This window comes from Aquarana catesbeiana, linkage group LG12 (genome assembly GCF_042186555.1).
Source record: "Aquarana catesbeiana isolate 2022-GZ linkage group LG12, ASM4218655v1, whole genome shotgun sequence".
NCBI lineage: Eukaryota > Metazoa > Chordata > Amphibia > Anura > Ranidae > Aquarana > Aquarana catesbeiana.
Window position 1 is genome coordinate 187,291,960 of NC_133335.1, and position 18,720 is coordinate 187,310,679.

At 43.1% G+C, this 18,720-nt stretch overlaps 1 protein-coding gene across 1 annotated transcript in view; it reads right to left on the minus strand.

Moving 5' to 3' along the window:
- Window positions 1-18,720, minus strand: part of LOC141113284 (protein-glutamine gamma-glutamyltransferase 6-like) — a 139,577-nt gene that overhangs the window by 104,129 nt on the left and 16,728 nt on the right. The window contains exon 2 of the mRNA XM_073606316.1: window positions 2,920-3,096. Coding sequence (XP_073462417.1) covers window positions 2,920-3,096 — 177 coding nt within the window. The remainder of the gene's footprint in view (window positions 1-2,919; window positions 3,097-18,720) is intronic.

Below are 18,720 nucleotides of genomic sequence, written 5' to 3' on the forward strand. Positions count from 1 at the left end.
ACCCAGTAGTGTCAGGAGGTGGATCAAGGTAGATGTTTTCCAGTGGCCCTGTCCCTGTTCCCCAGAAACTGCATCCAGATTCAGGTTCAAGTTCTACTTCAGGCTCTGGTTCTGGTTCAGGGAGCATCTCTCTCTCTGCGAGGTTAGTAGGAGGTTTGGGAGCATCCATTACACTCAGCACTTCACTGGGTTCCATCTTGACCTCCTCATTTCCCCTCGGTGGAGGTGGATCTGATGTTTAAATTTCAGGCAAAGGGAGACATGTCCTCCTCCTGAGGGATGGTCTTTGACAGTCTTCTTCCTCAGTACCAGGGACTATGGAATCATCTTCCGAAGGAGAAACCCACAACCAATCAACAGTTAATTGTTCATCGTCACTATCCTCTGCAGGGAGTGTGGGTGGGCAAGTTTTCCAGGCCCTAGGCATCAGCGTCAGAGACCGATAAATCTCTAAGCAAGGGGGTGAGGGTACTCGAACAGCCACTAATATAGACAGTAAATGGTTTTGATGCCAAGTCTTGAGAGGACCAGTCTTCCCTTCAGGGGGGTCTGATACACAGGGAGGCCAGGTAGTTGTTTACAAACAATGTAGGGTTGGGAACGCCATCAATCAGCCAGCTTATGCTTCCCTGGCACCCCTAGATTACTGCAACAACACTCGATCTCCAGTTTGTAAATCCTGAACCCTCGCTCTGAGATCAAAGTTTTTCTTGTTCCTTTGTTCTCTGATGGTAGAGGCCTCCTTGGCTTTCTCATAAGCCACTTTTAGATTGTTCCAAAGTCAATGTATCCCCTATAAGAGGCTTGGGAGGTGTGATCTAGGGATGTGTCAGAAACCATGAATCAGACCGAGACAGAAGTACAATTAAATCACACTTGTTTATTAATAAAAAATAAAAAGGTAAATAGAGTAATCGTAGTCAAAGCATAGCCAGAGTTCAGTAACCAGATCGGGTAATCAGCCAAGCCAAAGTTCAGTAACCAAATCGGGTAATCAGCCAGTCCTGAAGTCAGGGATCCAAGTGGAACAGCAAGCAAAGGTGCCAGAATAGATGTCAGCAAGCTGGTCTTCAAACAGATACACAGGAGAATGGTTTCTTATGATGTGATCAAGGCAAAGGCAGGAAAGGAATGAGCTGGACGTCTTTAAGTAGGCATGACTGACGAGCAGATCCACAACAGCTGGTTACCTGTGGAGAGAGAGGAGAGCTGGCAATTAGCCGACAGCTGAACGGCCAGCTCAGAGAAGGAAGGGCTGAGCCAGCCCTGACAGGATGTTCCAAAAGCCAGATCCACAGGTAGATGAGCTTCTCTCCCGAACATTAACCTGTAGGGAGAGTATCCAGTAGAATCATTTGAGGTGCAACTATAAGCATGAACTACTGCAGCAATATGATCCCCCAATGCTGTTTCTTCTCTAATGAGAGAGTCCCCAACATGTTCAGCAGAGTATGGTTGAAACACTCAGGTTGTGGATCCCCTTGAGGATGGTAAAGAGTATTCCTGGATTTCTTTATGCTTAAGAGTTCACATAATCTTCTGATTAGCTTGCTCTCAAAGTCCCGACCTTGATCCCAATGCAGGAGCTGAGGCAACCCGTAATGAACGAAGCACTTCTCCACTAGAGTCTTTGCCATAGTACTAGCTTGTTGATCCCTAGTGGGAAAAGCTTGAGCAAATTGGGTGAAATGAATTGTCACAACCAGGACATTACTTTGTCCACTCAGGTCAGGGTCAAGACAAAAGAAATCAATGCACACCAACTCCATGGGTCCCTGACTTTGAAGATGGCTCATTGGGGCTTCCCTGCTTGGTAAGGTCTTTCTCTGAATGCATCTAGCAGTAGCTTTCCACCTCTGTTCTCATGGACGGCCAGTAAAACCAATCCCTGACCAGCTTGAAGGTTCTATCTGGGCCTAAGTGACCATGATCATCATGAAGAGCGGTCAACACAGTTAGATGATGTTTCTCTGGGAGGAACAGTTGACTCACACCTTCTGCCTCCTCAGAGGGACCTCTTCGATATATGACCCCATCTTCCAGCTTAATTCGTTCCCACTCTCTATGGATTATTTTTGCCCCCTCAATGGGGCTATTCACCAGTCTTAAGGTCTTGGCCAGATAGCGATTTCCTTATCAGACTCCCCAGTGGATCCTCCGTTGATCCCGTCTCATATTCTCTTTTGTCAGCTGAGGCAATTCTTGACTGCGTACTTGGGTTAAATCACAGTAATACTTTGGTTATCCCACGGGGGTGACTCCTACAGCTTCAGCCACTGTGGCTCCTCTGTGTTTGTGCTCTACTCCTTGATACACGGTCTGTACTTCTTTGAGAGGTAAAGTCTAAACTGAACCCTCTCCCCCACTGTTCATCTATATATCCCTTCCCCTTCACTCTCTCTGGTTCATTACTCAGTATGCTGCCTTCATATTCACATTTTACCATGTGGCTAACACTAATGTTTTTTTACCTATGTATATCCTTCATTAAACAGAACATTCAAAAACCTTCAGCGTCTGTCTCCTCAACAGTGAGTTTATTCATCGAGTTAAAGTGTCTGATGCAAGAGATAAAATAGATCACCAGGTCGTGTAAACCCTAAATGTCACTGGAGATAAAGCTTATGGCCTTGGAGTTGAGTCAGAACAGAATGCATTAAGATAAAAAAACTTTTGCCTTTACAACTCCTTTCATTTATTTCACTTAGGGTTTACATCTCATTTCCTCTTTGACTCTATACTCTTACAAATCAAAATTACATGCATATGTGTTGGACAGTATTTTATGAAAATAAATGGCATAAGATGAATGGGACAGTATTACTATTGATTATTTTAAGTTTCATGTAATGGTTTGGAATTTGTCTCATGCATATTAACTAATAATGTTCTCTGCATTTGAATTCCAAAATGTCTTACCTGTTTCAACATCAAATGTAACACTGTCATCCTTTTTCAGGGCTCTGTTTAGAGAGAGAGTCATCTGAAAGGCTTGTCCTCTTCTCACAATGAGTTGCTTGGAGATATAGTCACTAGTGTGATGATCAAGCTTGTTCTTTGCCGTATGAAGGTCAACATTTTTCACATACAGCATGTCTGGGGAAATATATGGCAACATTTAACATCTTATCTTATCTGTATTTTATCCTATGGCTCTCCTCTGATAAAACAATGGCATTGATTCTTAAGGGAAATTTTTCTCGACTTTTGCAGGTCCTTTTTTTACCAGCTGGAGCAAAATATGTAGATGGTGCTTTATGAACCAAGTAGATTACAAATGTGGTTTTTATGTTTCAGATAAAACGTGAAAACAAACCTCTAATTACTAACCTCATTCATTTAAGGCTACCTGCAATTTAAAAAAAAGTGCATTTATCCCTTTTGACCCTTTAGCCTAAACCAAGAGTGTCCAAACTTTCTAAAAAAGGGCCAATTTAATGGCCCCCAGACATTAGGGGGATCATACTGGCCCCAGGGAATCAAAAATACCCCAGCATCAGTTGGACTAAATAATGCCTCAAGCTTGGAGGTTTAGTGCCTGTAGTCATTAGGGGGAGGAATAATGCCCTATCATTGGTATCAGTGGGAGGAATAGTGCCCCATCGTCAGTGTCAGTGGGAGTAATAGTGCCCCTGTTGTTGGTGTCAGTGGGAGGAATAGTGCCCCATCATTGGTGTCAGTGGTAGAAATAGTGGCCCATCATTGGTATTAGTAAGAGGACTAGAGCCCCATTATTGACATCAGTTGACGGAATGCCGAATCATCGTTCCTATCAGAGGGAAGAATAATGTTCCATCATTGATATCAGTGGGAGGAATAGTGTCCCATCAATAGAATCAGTGGGAGGAATAGTGTCCTATCATTGGTATCAGTGAGAGGAATAATGTTCCATCATTGGTATTAGTAGGAACAATAGTATCCCATCATTAGAATCAGTGGGAGGAATAGTGTCTCATTGTTGGTATCAGTGGGAGGAATAGTGTCCCATCATCAGTATCAGTGGGAGGAATAATACCCCATCATTGTTGTCAAATGGAAGAGTAGTACCTCATTGTTGGTGTCATTGGGAGAAATATTGGCCCATTGTTAGTGTCAGTGGGAAGAATAGTGCCCCATCATTGGTGTAAGTGGGAAGAATAGTACCTCATTGTTGGTATGCGTGGGAGGAATAGTGTCCCATCATCACGGTCAGTGGAAGGAATTTTGGCCATCATTCATGTGAGTGAAAATAGTGTCCTATCATTCCCATTAAGGGGAGGAAAACTGCCCTATCATTGATGTCACTGGGAGGAACAGTGCCACATTTCATTGGGAGGAGCAGCACTCAAAGGGCCAGTTAAAGGGAATCAAAGGGCCACAATCAGGAGACCACTGTCGTAAACTAACCTAATTCACCTACCCCCTCCACAGATACATACCAAGACCTCTGCTATTGGTGCACATCCAGTGCTACAACTTTCACTGTTTTGGCCACACCTGCACATTACAGCCCATAGACTTTAATAGAGTTGTGCAAATAAACTAAAGAAAAGAAAAAATTACCAGTTTGGGCTCTACCCTCTTCCTCTTATAATCTAAAAAAGGCTGCAGAATCCTCATAATGCTAACATATTAAGTGATCCACTTCATCAACACACATTGTACAAAAGCTTTATTAACACAAAAAAATGCACACAAACACATACCCTAAAAAAACAAAAACAACTACAAACCCGTCCCCCCTTTAATTATTCCATGAGTGTTGTTCATAGCATGATCGGTTAAAGTGAAGGGAACTCTTAAGGTGTCAGCATACCATTTTGGACAATTTCATGCTCCCACCTCTGTGGGAACAGTTTGGGGATGGCCTCTTCCTCTTACATGACTGCGCACCAATGCACAAACCAAGGTCCATAAAGACATGGATGAGCGAGTTTGGGATGGAGGAACTTCACTGGCCTGCACAGAGTCCTGACCTCAACCCGATAGAACACCTTTGGGATGAATTAGAGAGGAGACTATGAACCAGGGCTTGTTGTTCAACATCAGTGCCTAACCTCACAAATGTGCTTCTGGAAGAATGGTCAAACATTCTCATGGACACACTCCTAAACCTTGTGGACAGCCTTCCCAGAAGAGTTGAAGCTGTTATAGCTGCAAAGGGTGGGCCAACGCAATATTAACACTACAAACTAAGACTGGGATGCCATTAAAGTTCATGTAAGAGCGGCAAGGATGTGGAATTCCCTTCTACAGGCGGTGGTCTCAACAGGGAGCTTTGATAGTTTCAAAAAACTATTAGATAAGCACCTGAACGACCGCAACATACAGGGATATACAGTGTAATACTGACATATAATCACACACTTGGTTGGACTTGATGGACTTGTGTCTTTTTTCAACCTCACCTACAATGTAACTGTATGCGTCTAAAGGCAGGTGTCCCAATACTTTTGGTAATATAGTGTAAAAACTGTCCTGGAAGTAATGCTGGACTTTTTCAACGGATCATAACCCAATTTGTTGGTGCATACTAGGGATGAGCTTTCTGTTTGGGTCGAAGATGAGTTCGACTTGAACATTGGCTGTTTGCCCGTTCGTCGAAAACCGAACATTTTGGGCTGTTCACGCCAAATTCGAGTGACACGTAACAGCACATAATGCACTGCGGGAGCGCAGTGCATTGCTGTACGATGATTGGCCAGAGCATGCACCATGACCTGCATGCTTTGGCCAATCACAGCGCCCTCAGCTAAGAGAGCCATAATTGGCCAAAGGCAGGGTGCCTTTCGCCAATCATGGCTCAGGGTGACTAAGTCCACGCCCACACTATATAAAGCTGACTGCACGTCGGCCTCGTGTAGTGTGTCGTTGCCGGCCTGGACAGAGAGAGACTGTCATTTAGATTGAGCTGGCAGGCAGATTATTCAGTTAGCTGCACTGTATTTCATATATATATATATATATATATATATATACAGTCAGTCTAGTATATATATATATATCCACTGCATACAGTTTAGCTAGATCTCACTGCGGTCCGTTCCTGGTGGTGTACTGTTTCAACTATACGTCTGGCAGGCAGGTGATTCACTTAGCTGCCGTGTATTTCATATATATATATATATATATATATATATATATATATATATATATACAGTTAGTCTTTTATATATATATATATATATATATATTCAAACTTTGGGTGGGTTACTGCCTTTTCTTTGTCCTTGCTGTTGGACTGGAATGGTGTCAAGGTGGACTCCCTGTTCTCCACCGATATCCATTAACATAAACGAAGGGACACGTTCTCCAATGCAAATATATTTACTGAATCTTCAAATCATCAAAATCGTCATGTACATCAATTGCAGCTACTGTATACAGTTGCAAGCATCCCTGCTCTTCCTCAGGCTGTATGGCTTTGTGTGAAAATTCTATGAGTGATTCCCTCTTTTGTTCAAAAACTCTAGTACAAGTGGGTGTTACCCCACAGGTGTGTCCCATGCTTCCAAAATGAAAGGCCCTGGGAGAAAAACATTAACCCCATATCAGTTCCAATTTGTTTCCTACCTAGGCAAACAGATGGCTGCACAAGCCAAATAGATTGAGAAAGAGATAAAACAAATTTTTCAACTCATAGTGTCACAATCAAAACATCAATAATTCCATATAAACATATTTTCATTCATCATCTAGATAAAAATATCTTAAATGAAAAAATCGCATACAGGTGCAATAGACATGTAGTCCACAAATTCCAATCAGGACTTCATAGGATTTTCATCCTTCTGATCAATTCCCACTTATTCCCATGTGTCAAAATGCGACTATCTGAAAATAGAAAATGTAAAAAAGTCGCTAACTGGATCATCATAAAAATAGATGCAACTATCTGAAAATAGAAAATGTAAAAAAGTCGCTAACTGGATAGTCATAAAAATAGGTACAAATCATAGTCCCTATTCATCCCATCTGGATAGAGGGATCGTAACCTGTTGATCCACCAAACCTCTCACTGCTTAAGTCTCAGTATTCTGTCACCCCCTCTTCTGTCTCAGGGAACCTCCTCAAGCACCATAAATCTTAAATCTGAGTCCTGATGCCCTTTCTCCAAAAAATGTCTTGATACTGGCAGCCCTGGTTGTTTCAATCTAATGGTGCTGCGATGCTGTGCGATTCGGTCTTTAATCTTTTGGGTTGTTTCATCAACATACAACAATTTGCATGGGCAGGTCAGAATATAGATCACATAGGAGGATTGGCATGTAAAAAATCCTTTAATCGCAACCTTATCTCCATTTTCAGGATGGACATACTGGTCACCTTTAAGTAAAAGCTTACATTGAATGCAACTCAAGCAGGGAAAGCACCCCTTCCCTTTCTTACCCAGAAATGTCATTTTAGATATGTTTTCCCTTGGTCTATACTCTGATCTCACCAATGCGTCTTGCAGCGTTTTATTCCTTCTAAAGGCTTTAAATGGTGTTTGTTGAAAGACCTCAATCTGTGGATAGGAGCGTTTTAAAAGGGGCCAATGTTTCTTGATGACTCTAAAAACCTGCTCGCTGTAACTGTGAAATTGCATCAAAAACGGTAATCGTCTCGTCTGTGGTCTATGTCTCACTGAAGCTGTACCCATCTCCTCCTGCTCTATCTTTTTTACTTCTTGTGAAAAATGTAATTGGGATATCTTCGTTCCTGAAACTTAGAACACATTTCTTTCATTCTTAAATTCCTCACGGTTTCATTACTAACTATTCTCCTGACCCGCAAAAGTTGGCTTCTTACAATGGAGCGGAAGACATGGGGGGGATAAGAGCTGTCAAACAATAGTAACTGATTCCTATCCTACTCCTATCAGTCGGCTTGATATACAAATCGGATTCCATACGATTGTTATCAATGTAAATCCTGGTCTCCAAAAATGGAACCGATTTCCCCCCAATGTTGATTTTGAATTGGATCTCATGAGAAAAATCGTTCAGCATCACATCAAAGGCAAGTAGCGATTCCATGTTGCCCCGCCATATGACAAAAACATCATCAATGTATCGCCACCAGGTGGCGCAATGGCTTTTAAATAATTCATTCTGAAAGATGTACCTGTGTTCAAAGTCATTCATAAATGTACAGGCATATGGCGGGGCAACATTAGAACCCATTGCAACTCCTTTCAGTTTTCATAAAAAAATTAATCCTTAAACAGAAAATAGTTGTTTGATAATATTATTTTAAATAATTTTTCAAAAAGAGAGATTTGCATGTCTGAAAAGTTATTACATCCTCTAATCAGATCCATCGCCGCATCAATACCAGGTTGATGTGAGATGGATGTGTACAGACTATTGACATCCCAAGTGACTAAAATTTCATTTCCAGAACACTGGGAAATTTCCTTGATTTTACACAAAAAATCATTAGTGTCCTTGATATATGCTCTGGTGTTCTTCACAAGGGGTGCCAAGATCTTGTCTAAGAACTGTGCAGTTGGAACAAAAATAGAATCGCGTCCTGACACTATGGGACGACCAGGTGGAGTATAGCTGTCTTTGTGTGTTTTAGGTAAGGTATACAAAATGGGAATCCGGGTATGAGCAGGTAACAAAAAATCATAAAGATCTCGTGTGATCATTCCCTTTCTAGTTGCTTCCTAATTTGCCAGGTGAGGTCATTCGGCACCTTTTTATAGACAGTTTGGTCACTCAACTGACGTAGGATTTCATTTTCATACAGTTGTGGGTCCATCACCACTACCTGACCCCCTTTATCTGCCAGCTTTACTATAATGTCCTCCCATCGGCTGAGACTTCTGAAAGCAGATCGTTCTGTGTGTGACAGGTTATTGGACACATGGTCTCTATAATCAATTTGAGGGACCAATTCCTTTATTTCCCGGGATACCTCTTTCACAAAAGTTTTAACAGGGACATAGGTAGTGGGTGGTACTGATTTACTTCTATTCTATTTTAAACCCAAAGATTTACAGGTCAAGGCACTATCTGTAACATCCCCGTCAGGAAAGGGTTTAGGAGCAAAATTAACTTTCCATCTGATATTCCGAAATAAACGATACATTATAGTAAAGCCGGCAGATAAAGGGGGTCAGGTAGTGGTGATGGACCCACAACTGTATGAAAATGAAATCCTACGTCAGTTGAGTGACCAATCTGTCTATAAAAAGGTGCCGAATGACCTCACCTGGCAAATTAGGAAGCAACTAGAAAGTGTCTTAAAACCAGCTTTATGATTTTTTGTTACCTGCTCATACCCGGATTCCCATTTTGTATACCTTACCTAAAACACACAATGACAGCTATTCTCCACCTGGTCATCCCATAGTGTCAGGACACGATTCTATTTTTGTTCCAACTGCACAGTTTTTAGACAAGATCTTGGCACCCCTTGTGAAGAACACCAGAGCATATATCAAGGACACTAATGATTTTTGTGTAAAATCAAGGAAATTTCCCAGTGTTCTGGAAATGAAATTTTAGTCACTTGGGATGTCAATAGTCTGTACACATCCATCCCACATCAACCTGGTATGGATGCAGCCATGGATCTGATTAGAGGATGTAATAACTTTTCAGACATGCAAATCTCTCTTTTTGAAAAATTATTTAAAATAACATTATCAAACAACTATTTTCTGTTTAAGGATCCATTTTTTATGCAACTGAAAGGAGTTGCAATGGGTTCTAATGTTGCCCCGCCATATGCCTGTACATTTATGAATTACTTTGAACACAGGTACATCTTTCAGAATTAATTATTTAAAAGCCATTGTGCCACCTGGTGGCGATACATTGATGATGTTTTTGTCATATGGCGGGGCAACATGGAATCACTACTTGCCTTTGATGTGATGCTGAACGATTTTTCTCATGAGATCCAATTCAAAATCAACATTGGGGGAAATCGGTTCCATTTTTGGATACCAGGATTTACATTGATAACAATCGGATGGAATCCGATTTGTATATCAAGCCGACTGATAGGAATCAGTTACTATTGTTTGACAGCTTTCATCCCCCCATGTCTTCCGTTCCATTGTAAGAAGCCAACTTTTGCGGGTCAGGAGAATAGTTAGTAATGAAACCGTGAGGAATTTAAGAATGAAAGAAATGTGTTCTAAGTTTCAGGAACCAGGATATCCCAATTACATTATTTCACAAGAAGTAAAAAAGATAGAGCAGGAGGAGATGGGTACAGCTTCAGTGAGACATAGACCACAGACGAGACGATTACCGTTTTTGATGCAATTTCACAGTTACAGCGAGCAGGTTTTTAGAGTCATCAAGAAACATTGGCCCCTTTTAAAATGCTCCTACCCACAGATTGAGGTCTTTCAACAAACACCATTTAAAGCCTTTAGAAGGAATAAAACGCTGCAAGAAGCTTTGGTGAGATCAGAGTATAGACTAAGGGAAAACATATCTAAAATGACATTTCTGGGTAAGAAAAGGAAAGGGTGCTTTCCCTGCTTGAGTTGCATTCAATGTAAGCTTTTACTTAAAGGTGACCAGTATGTCCATCCTGAAAATGGAGATAAGGTTGCGATTAAAGGATTTTTTACATGCCTAACCTCCTATGTGATCTATATTCTGACCTGCCCATGCAAATTGTTGTATGTTGGTGAAACAACCCAAAAGATTAAAGACTGAATCGCACAGCATCGCAGCACCATTAGATTGAAACAACCAGGGCTGCCAGTATCAAGACATTTTTTGGAGAAAGGGCATCAGGACTCAGATTTAAGATTTATGGTGCTTGAGGAGGTTCCCTGAGACAGAAGAGGGTGTGACAGAATATTGGAGACTTAAGCAGCGAGAGGTTTGGTGGATCAACAGGTTACGATCCCTCTATCCAGATGGGATGAATAGGGACTATGATTTGTACCTATTTTTATGACTATCCAGTTAACAACTTTTTTACATTTTCTATTTCCAGATAGTCGCATCTATTTTTATGATGATCCAGTTAGCGACTTTTTTACATTTTCTATTTTCAGATAGTCGCATCTTGACACATGGGAATAAGTGGGAATTGATCAGAAGGATGAACATCCTATGAAGTCCTGATTGGAATTTGTAGACTACATGTCTATTGCACCTGTATGCGATTTTTTCATTTAAGATATTTTTATCTAGATGATGAATGAAAATATGTTTGTATGGAATTATTGATGTTTTGATTGTGACACAATGAGTTGAAAAATTTGTTTTATCTCTTTCTCAATCTATTTGGCTTGTGCAGGCATCTGTTTGCCTAGGTAGGAAACAAATTGGAACTGATATGGGGTTAATGTTTTTCTCCCAGGGCCTTTCATTTTGGAAGCATGGGACACACCTGTGGGGTAACACCCACTTGTACTAGAGTTTTTGAACAAAAGAGGGAATCACTCATAGAATTTTCACACAAAGCCATACAGCCTGAGGAAGAGCAGGGATGCTTGCAACTGTATACAGTAGCTGCAATTGATGTAAATGACGATTTTGGTGATTTGAAGATTCAGTAAATTTATTTGCATTGGAGAACGTGTCCCTTTGTTTATGTATATATATATATATATATATATATATATATATATATATATATATCCACCTCATACAGTTTAGCTAGATCTCACTGCGGTCCATTCCTGGTGGTGTACTGTTTCTACTATACTTCTGGCAGGCAGGTGATTCAGTTAGCTGCAGTGTATTTCATATATATATATATATAAAGTCAGTCTAGTATATACAGTGAGGACGGAAAGTATTCAGACCCCCTTACATTTTTCACTTTTTGTTATATTGCAGCCATTTGCTAAAATCATTTAAGTTCATTTTTTTTTCCTCATTAATGTACACACAGCACCACATATTGACAGAAAAACACAGAATTGTTGACATTTTTGCAGATTTATTAAAAAAGAAAAACTGAAATATCACATGGTCCTAAGTATTCAGACCCTTTGCTCAGTATTTAGTAGAAGCACCCTTTTGATCTAATACAGCCATGAGTCTTTTTGGGAAAGATGCAACAAGTTTTTCACACCTGGATTTGGGGATCCTCTGCCATATCTCCTTGCAGATCCTCTCCAGTTCTGTCAGGTTGGATGGTAAACGTTGGTGGACAGCCATTTTTAGGTCTCTCCAGAGATGCTCAATTGGGTTTAATTCAGGGCTCTGGCTGGGCCATTCAAGAACAATCACGGAGTTGTTTTGAAGCCACTCCTTCGTTATTTTAGCTGTGTGCTTAGGGTCATTGTCTTGTTGGAAGGTAAACCTTCGGCCCAGTCTGAGGTCCTGAGCACTCTGGAGAAGGTTTTCGTCCAGGATATCCCTGTAGTTGGCCGCATTCATCTTTCCCTCGATTGCAACCAGTCGTCCTGTCCCTGCAGCTTAAAAACACCCCCACAGCATGATGCTGCCACCACCATGCTTCACTGTTGGGACTGTATTGGACAGGTGATGATCAGTGGCTGGTTTTCTCCACACATACTGCTTAGAATTAAGGCCAAAACATTCTATCTTGGTCTAATCAGACCAGAGAATCTTATTTCTCACCATCTTGGAGTCCTTCAGGTGTTTTTTTAGCAAACTCTATGCGGGCTTTCAGGTGTCTTGCACTGAGGAGAGGCTTCCGTCGGGCCACTCTGCCATAAAGCCCCGACTGGTGGAGGGCTGCAGTGTTGGTTGACTTTCTACAACTTTCTTCCATCTCCCCACTGCATCTCTGGAGCTCACCCACAGTGATCTTTGGGTTCTTCTTTACCTCTCTCACCAAGGCTCTTCTCCCCCGATAGCTCAGTTCGGCCAGCTCTAGGAAGGGTTCTGGTCCTCCCAAACATCTTCCATTTAAGGATTATGGAGGCCACTGTGCTCTTAGGAACCTTAAGCAGCAGAATTTTTTTGTAACCTTGGCCAGATCTGTGCCTTGCCACAATTCTGTCTCTGAGCTCTTCAGGCAGTTCCTTTGACCTCATGATTCTCATTTGCTCTGACATGCACTGTGAGCTGTAAGGTCTTATATAGACAGGTGTGTGGCTTTCCTAATCAAGTCCAATCAGTATAATCAAACACAGCTGGATTCAAATGAAGGTGTAGAACCATCTCAAGGATGATCAGAAGAAATGGACAGCACCTGAGTTAAATATATGAGTGTCACAGCAAAGGGTCTGAATACTTAGGACATGTGATATTTCAGTTTTTCTTTTTTAATAAATCTGCAAAAATGTCAACAATTCTGTGTTTTTCTGTCAATATGGGGTGATGTGTGTACATTAATGAGGAAAAAATTAACTTAAATGATTTTAGCAAATGGCTGTAATATAGCAAAGAGTGAAAAATTTAAGGGGGTCTGAATACTTTCCATCCCCACTGTATATATATCCACTGCATACAGTTTAGCTAGACCTCACTGCGGTCCGTTCCTGGTGGTGTGCTGTTTCTACTATACTTCTGGCAGGCAGGTGATTCAGTTAGCTGCAGTGTATTTCATATATATATATATATACACACAGTCAGTCTAGTATATATATATATATCCACTGCATTCAGTTTAGCTAGATCTCACTGCAGTCCGTTCCTGGTGGTGTACTGTTTCTACTATACTTCTGGCAGGCAGGTGATTCAGTTAGCTGCAGTATATTTCCTATATATATCCAGTCAGTCTAATATATATATATATATATATATCCACTGCATACAGTTTAGCTAGATCTCACTGCAGCCTGTTCCTGGTGTACTGTTTCCAGGGCTTTTTTTCAGCGGGAACGTGGGGGGAACGCAGTTCCGGCACCTCTTGGACTGACTGTATGTAATGGCAAGGGGTGCTGGGGTGTGCTACAGGGTATTAATGCTCACTGCAGGGGATCTATTTTTGCAAGGGGGGTCTATTGTTGCTAGGGAGGTCTATTGTTGCTCGTGGGGGGACCTATTGTTGCTGGGGGGTCTTCTGTTGCTTCAGGGGTCAGTTGTTGCTGAAAGAGATCTACTATTGGGGGAGGGGTCTATTGTTGATGGCACCCAGAGAGACTATTAATGCTGGCTGTGTGGAGATCTGTTGATGCTGCCGGGAGTCTATTGTTGCTGGGGGGGATTTTGTTGTGGGTGGTACATTGTTGTTAGCATCTATTGTTGCTGGCTGAGGGGATCTATTTTACTGCTTTTCTTGATGTCATTATCAAATTCCATACAAATTATTTAGCACCTTAAAATGATGTTTGGTTCTATATTGTCTAAAAGGGACAGTACTGGGAGGTGGGAAGGGGCACAGAAAAGGGGTGACTTGGAAAGCGGGAGTTCCTGCACCTATTGTCTGAGAAAAAAAGCCCTGACTGTTTCTAATATATTTCAGGCAGGCAGGCAGGTGATTCAGTGATCTGCAGTGCATAATATATATATATACAGTCTCCTACAAATATATCCACTGCATTCTAGTCTAGCCAAGCCTATATCTGACTGCAGGCCGTTCCTGGTGTACATTTTCAAATACACTTACAGGCAGGCAGGCAGGTGATTCAGTGATCTGCAGTGCATAAAATATATATACAGTCTCCTACATATATATATATATCCACTGCACTCTAGTCTAGCCAAGCCTATATCTGACTGCAGGCCGTTCCTGGCGTATGTTTTCAAATACACTTTCAGGCAGGCAGGCAGGTGATTCAGTGATCTGCAGTGCATAAAATATTTATACAGTCTCCTACATATATATATATATATCCACTGCATTCTAGTCTAGCCAAGCCTATATCTGACTGCAGGTAGTTCCTGGTGTATGTTTTCAAATACACTTTCAGGCAGGCAGGTGATTCAGTGATCTGCAGTGCATAAAATATATATACAGTCTCCTACATATATATATATATATATCCACTGCATTCTAGTCTAGCCAAGCCTATATCTGACTGCAGGTAGTTCCTGGTGTACGTTTTCAAATACACTTTCAGGCAGGCAGGCAGACAGGTGATTCAGTGATCTGCAGTTCATAAAATATATACATGGTCTCCTACATATATATATCCACTGCATTCTAGTCTAGCCAAGCCTATATCTGACTGCAGGCCGTTCCTGCTGTACTTTTTCTAGTAAACTTCAATAAAATTTTACAGCATGTCTGGAAGGCCACCAAGGAGAGGCAGACGCTCACAGGCCACTAACAGAGGGCAAGCAGGCTCTGTGTCTACAGCCAACGGTGCTGGTTGTGGACACAGTGCACCCTCAGCACGTGGCCGTGGGGCACGATTGTCCTTTTTTTTGGCAGCTGGCCGTGTTGATCCACAACATGCAGAAGAGTTGGTAGAGTGGATAACTAAGCCATCCTCATCCTCCTCATCCTCTGTCACCCAGGCTCAGAGCAGTTTGCCTGCCAATGCAGCTGCCAAAGCGGTCTATTCCATCGGCTCAATGTTATCAGTCACTCCTTCCCTAGCCCCACCATCATACACAGAGGAGTCCCCCTAACTGTTCCACCACAGTGTCGGGGACATGCTGCAGGAGGATGCGCAGCGTTTTGAAGGCTCCAATGATGGTACCCAGGTTGAGGAAGGCAGTAACGTGAACCCAGAGAGAGGGGGTGCCTAAGAAGGACAAGAAACTGACAGTCATGTTCCCCCAGCTGCAGCATACTGCCAGGTTTGCTCCAGTGACGAGGAGGGAGGGGATGATAAGGTCACTGACTCTACATGGGTGCCTGATAGAAGAGAGGAGGAGGAGGAGGCACATCTCTAACGAGGCAGGATGCCTCCATGTGCAGGGTGCTGCTGACTCCCCGCGTATTTTGAAAAGTTCTTTGGTGTGGGCCTTTTTTGATACGTATGCAGCAGATTGCACCATTGCTGTTTGCAACATATGTCTGAAGCATATCAAGTGTGGCCAAAACAGCAGCCACATCTCCAAAATGCTAGTAGTGGTGATTCTGCCACACCTCTCTCCTCCACCCCTCCTCTTCTTCTTCCTCTGCAGAGGCGTTCAAGGGGCTACGCAAGCACTGAGGCAAAAAGATGCCATGCGGTGCTTGAGTTGGTCTGCTTAGGGGACAGGAGCCACACTGGGGCAGAGATTCTGTCAGCTCTGCAGGGGCAGACTCAGAGGTGGTTGACAATGGCACCAACCTCCTCTCCGCCCTCCAACAGGGACAATTGACCGATGTTCCCTGTTTGGCTCACATCCTTAATTTTGTGGTGCAGCGGTTCTTGTGCAGGTACCCGGGCTTACGGGATCTCCTGAGGCAGGCCAGGAAAGTCTGTAGGCATTTCTGCCTACATATAATGCCAGTGCTCAGCTGGCTGACCTTCAAAAGGAATGCAACCTGCCCAAGAACCGCCTCATTTGTGACATGCCCACCAGGTGGAACTCAACACTGGCAATGCTGCAGCGACTGCACATGCAGCAGAGGGCCATCAATGAGTACCTGTGTGAGTATGGCACCAGGACAGGGTCAGGGGAGCTTGGCTTTTTTTTGCCACGCCAGTGGCTACTGATCAAGGATGCATGCACTGTCCTGTCACCATTTGAGGAGGCCACGAGGATGGTGAGCAGTGACAGTGCATGCATCAGTGATGCTGTCCCTCTTGTCTTCCTGTCGGAGCACACACTTTGTGGAATATTGAACAGGGCGCTTGAGGCAGAACAGAGGGAGGAAGAGGAGGACTTACTTACCTCTCAAGGCCCCCTTTATCTTGACAGTATACCTGTGGGCCTGCCAATCACACAGGAAGAAGAGAAGGATGAGGATTGTGTCAGCATGGAGGTGGAGCCTAGCACTCAGCATCAGCAGGAGTCTTCAAGGGATCGTTTTCAGTCCCCAGAAACCCATGGACTTGTAAGTGGCTGGGAGGAGGTGGCTGTGGATCATGTCATCCTTAGTGACCCAGAGGACTCCGGATTGAATGCCTCAGCAAACCTTGGCTGCATGGCCTCCCTGATCCTGCAAAGCCTGCGAAAGGACCCTCGGATTCGTGTTATCAAGGAGAGGGATCATTACTGGCTGGCAAGCCTTTTTGATCCACATTACAAGGGTAAGGCTGCGGAACTTATCTAGCCTTCGCAGAGGGAGTATAGGATGAAACATCTTCGGGAGGCCTTGCAGAAAGGTTTGTGCAATGTGTTTTCAAAGCCTGGGAGGTTACAATTTCCTGGTCCTCCTGGACAATGTGTTGCTGAGGCTTCGGTCAGTCACAGAAGGAGCATTGGAGAAGGTGGCCGTCTGACCGATGCATTCAGACAATTCTTTAGTCTGCAGCCCCAAGGTCTGATCGGTTCCAGCAACCATCGTCAGCGTCTGATTTACATGGTGCAGGAATACCTAGGGGCAAGATCAGACTTGGAGACCTTTCCAACCGAAAATCCACTGGGTTACTGGGTCTTGAGGATGGATCACTGGCCAGAGCTTGCACAATATGCAATTGAGCTACTGGCCTGTCCTGCATCCAGCGTTGTTTCTGAACGCACATTCAGTGCTGCTGGAGGCATTGTAACCGATCACAGAGTGCGCCTGTCCACAGACTCAGTTGATCGGCTCACCTTCATAAAAATGAATCAGTCTTTGATCACCAGCTACCAAGCACCTGGTGCTGATGTAACCGATTAATTTTTCTATGAATGTGAGATCCCTTGAAGACTGCCTATGCTCAGTAGGGATGAGCTTCGAGTTCGGGTCGAACTCATGTTCGACTAGAACATGGGCTGTTCGCAAGTTTGCCGAACAGCGAACAATTTGGGGTGTTAGCAGCAAACTTGAATGCCACGGAACACCCTTTAAAAGTCTATGGGAGAACTCAAAAGTACTAATTTTAAAGGCTTATATTCATGGTATAAAAGTCATAAAAAGTGTTTGGGGACCTGGGTCCTGCCCCAGGGGACATGGATCAATGCAAAAAAAAGTTTTAAAAACGGACGTTTTTTCGGGAGCAGTGATTTTAATGATGCTTAAAGTGAAACAATAAAAGTGTAATATCCCTTTAAATTTCGTACCTGGGGGGTGTCTATAGTATGCCTGTAAAGGGGCGCATGTTTCCCAGTCTGACAGCAAAATGACATTTCAAAGGAAAAAAGTCATGTAAACTACTCGTGGCTATTAATGAATTGCCGGTCCGACAATACACATACAAGTTCATTGATAAAAATGGCATGGGAATTCCCCACAGGGGAACCCCGAACCAAAATTAAAAAAAAAAATGACATGGGGGGTCCCCCTAAATTCCATAACAGGCCCTTCAGGTCTGGTATGGATATTAAGGGGAACCCCGCGCCAAAATTAAAAAAAAACGGCATGGGGGCCCCCCAAAAATCCATACCAGACCCTTATCCGAGCACGCAACCTGGCAGGCCGCAGGAAAAGAGGGGGGCGAGAGAGCGCCCCCCCTCCTGAACCGTACCAGGCCACATGCCCTCAACATTGGGAGGGTGCTTTGGGGTAGCCCCCCCAAAACACCTTGTCCCCATGTTGATGAGGACAAGGGCCTCATCCCCACAACCCTGGCCGGTGGTTGTGGGGGTCTGCGGGTGGGGGGGCTTATCGGAATCAGGAAGCCCCCTTTAACAAGGGGACCCCCAGATCCCAGCCCTCCCCCCCGTGTGAAATGGTAAGGTTGTACAAGAGTACCCCTACCATTTCACTAAAAAACTGTCAAAAACGTTAAAAATGACAAGAGACAGTTTTTGATAATTCCTTTATTTAAATGCTTCTTCTTTCTTCTATCTTCCTTCGGTTTCTTCCTCCATCTTCTTCTTCTTCTGGTTCTTC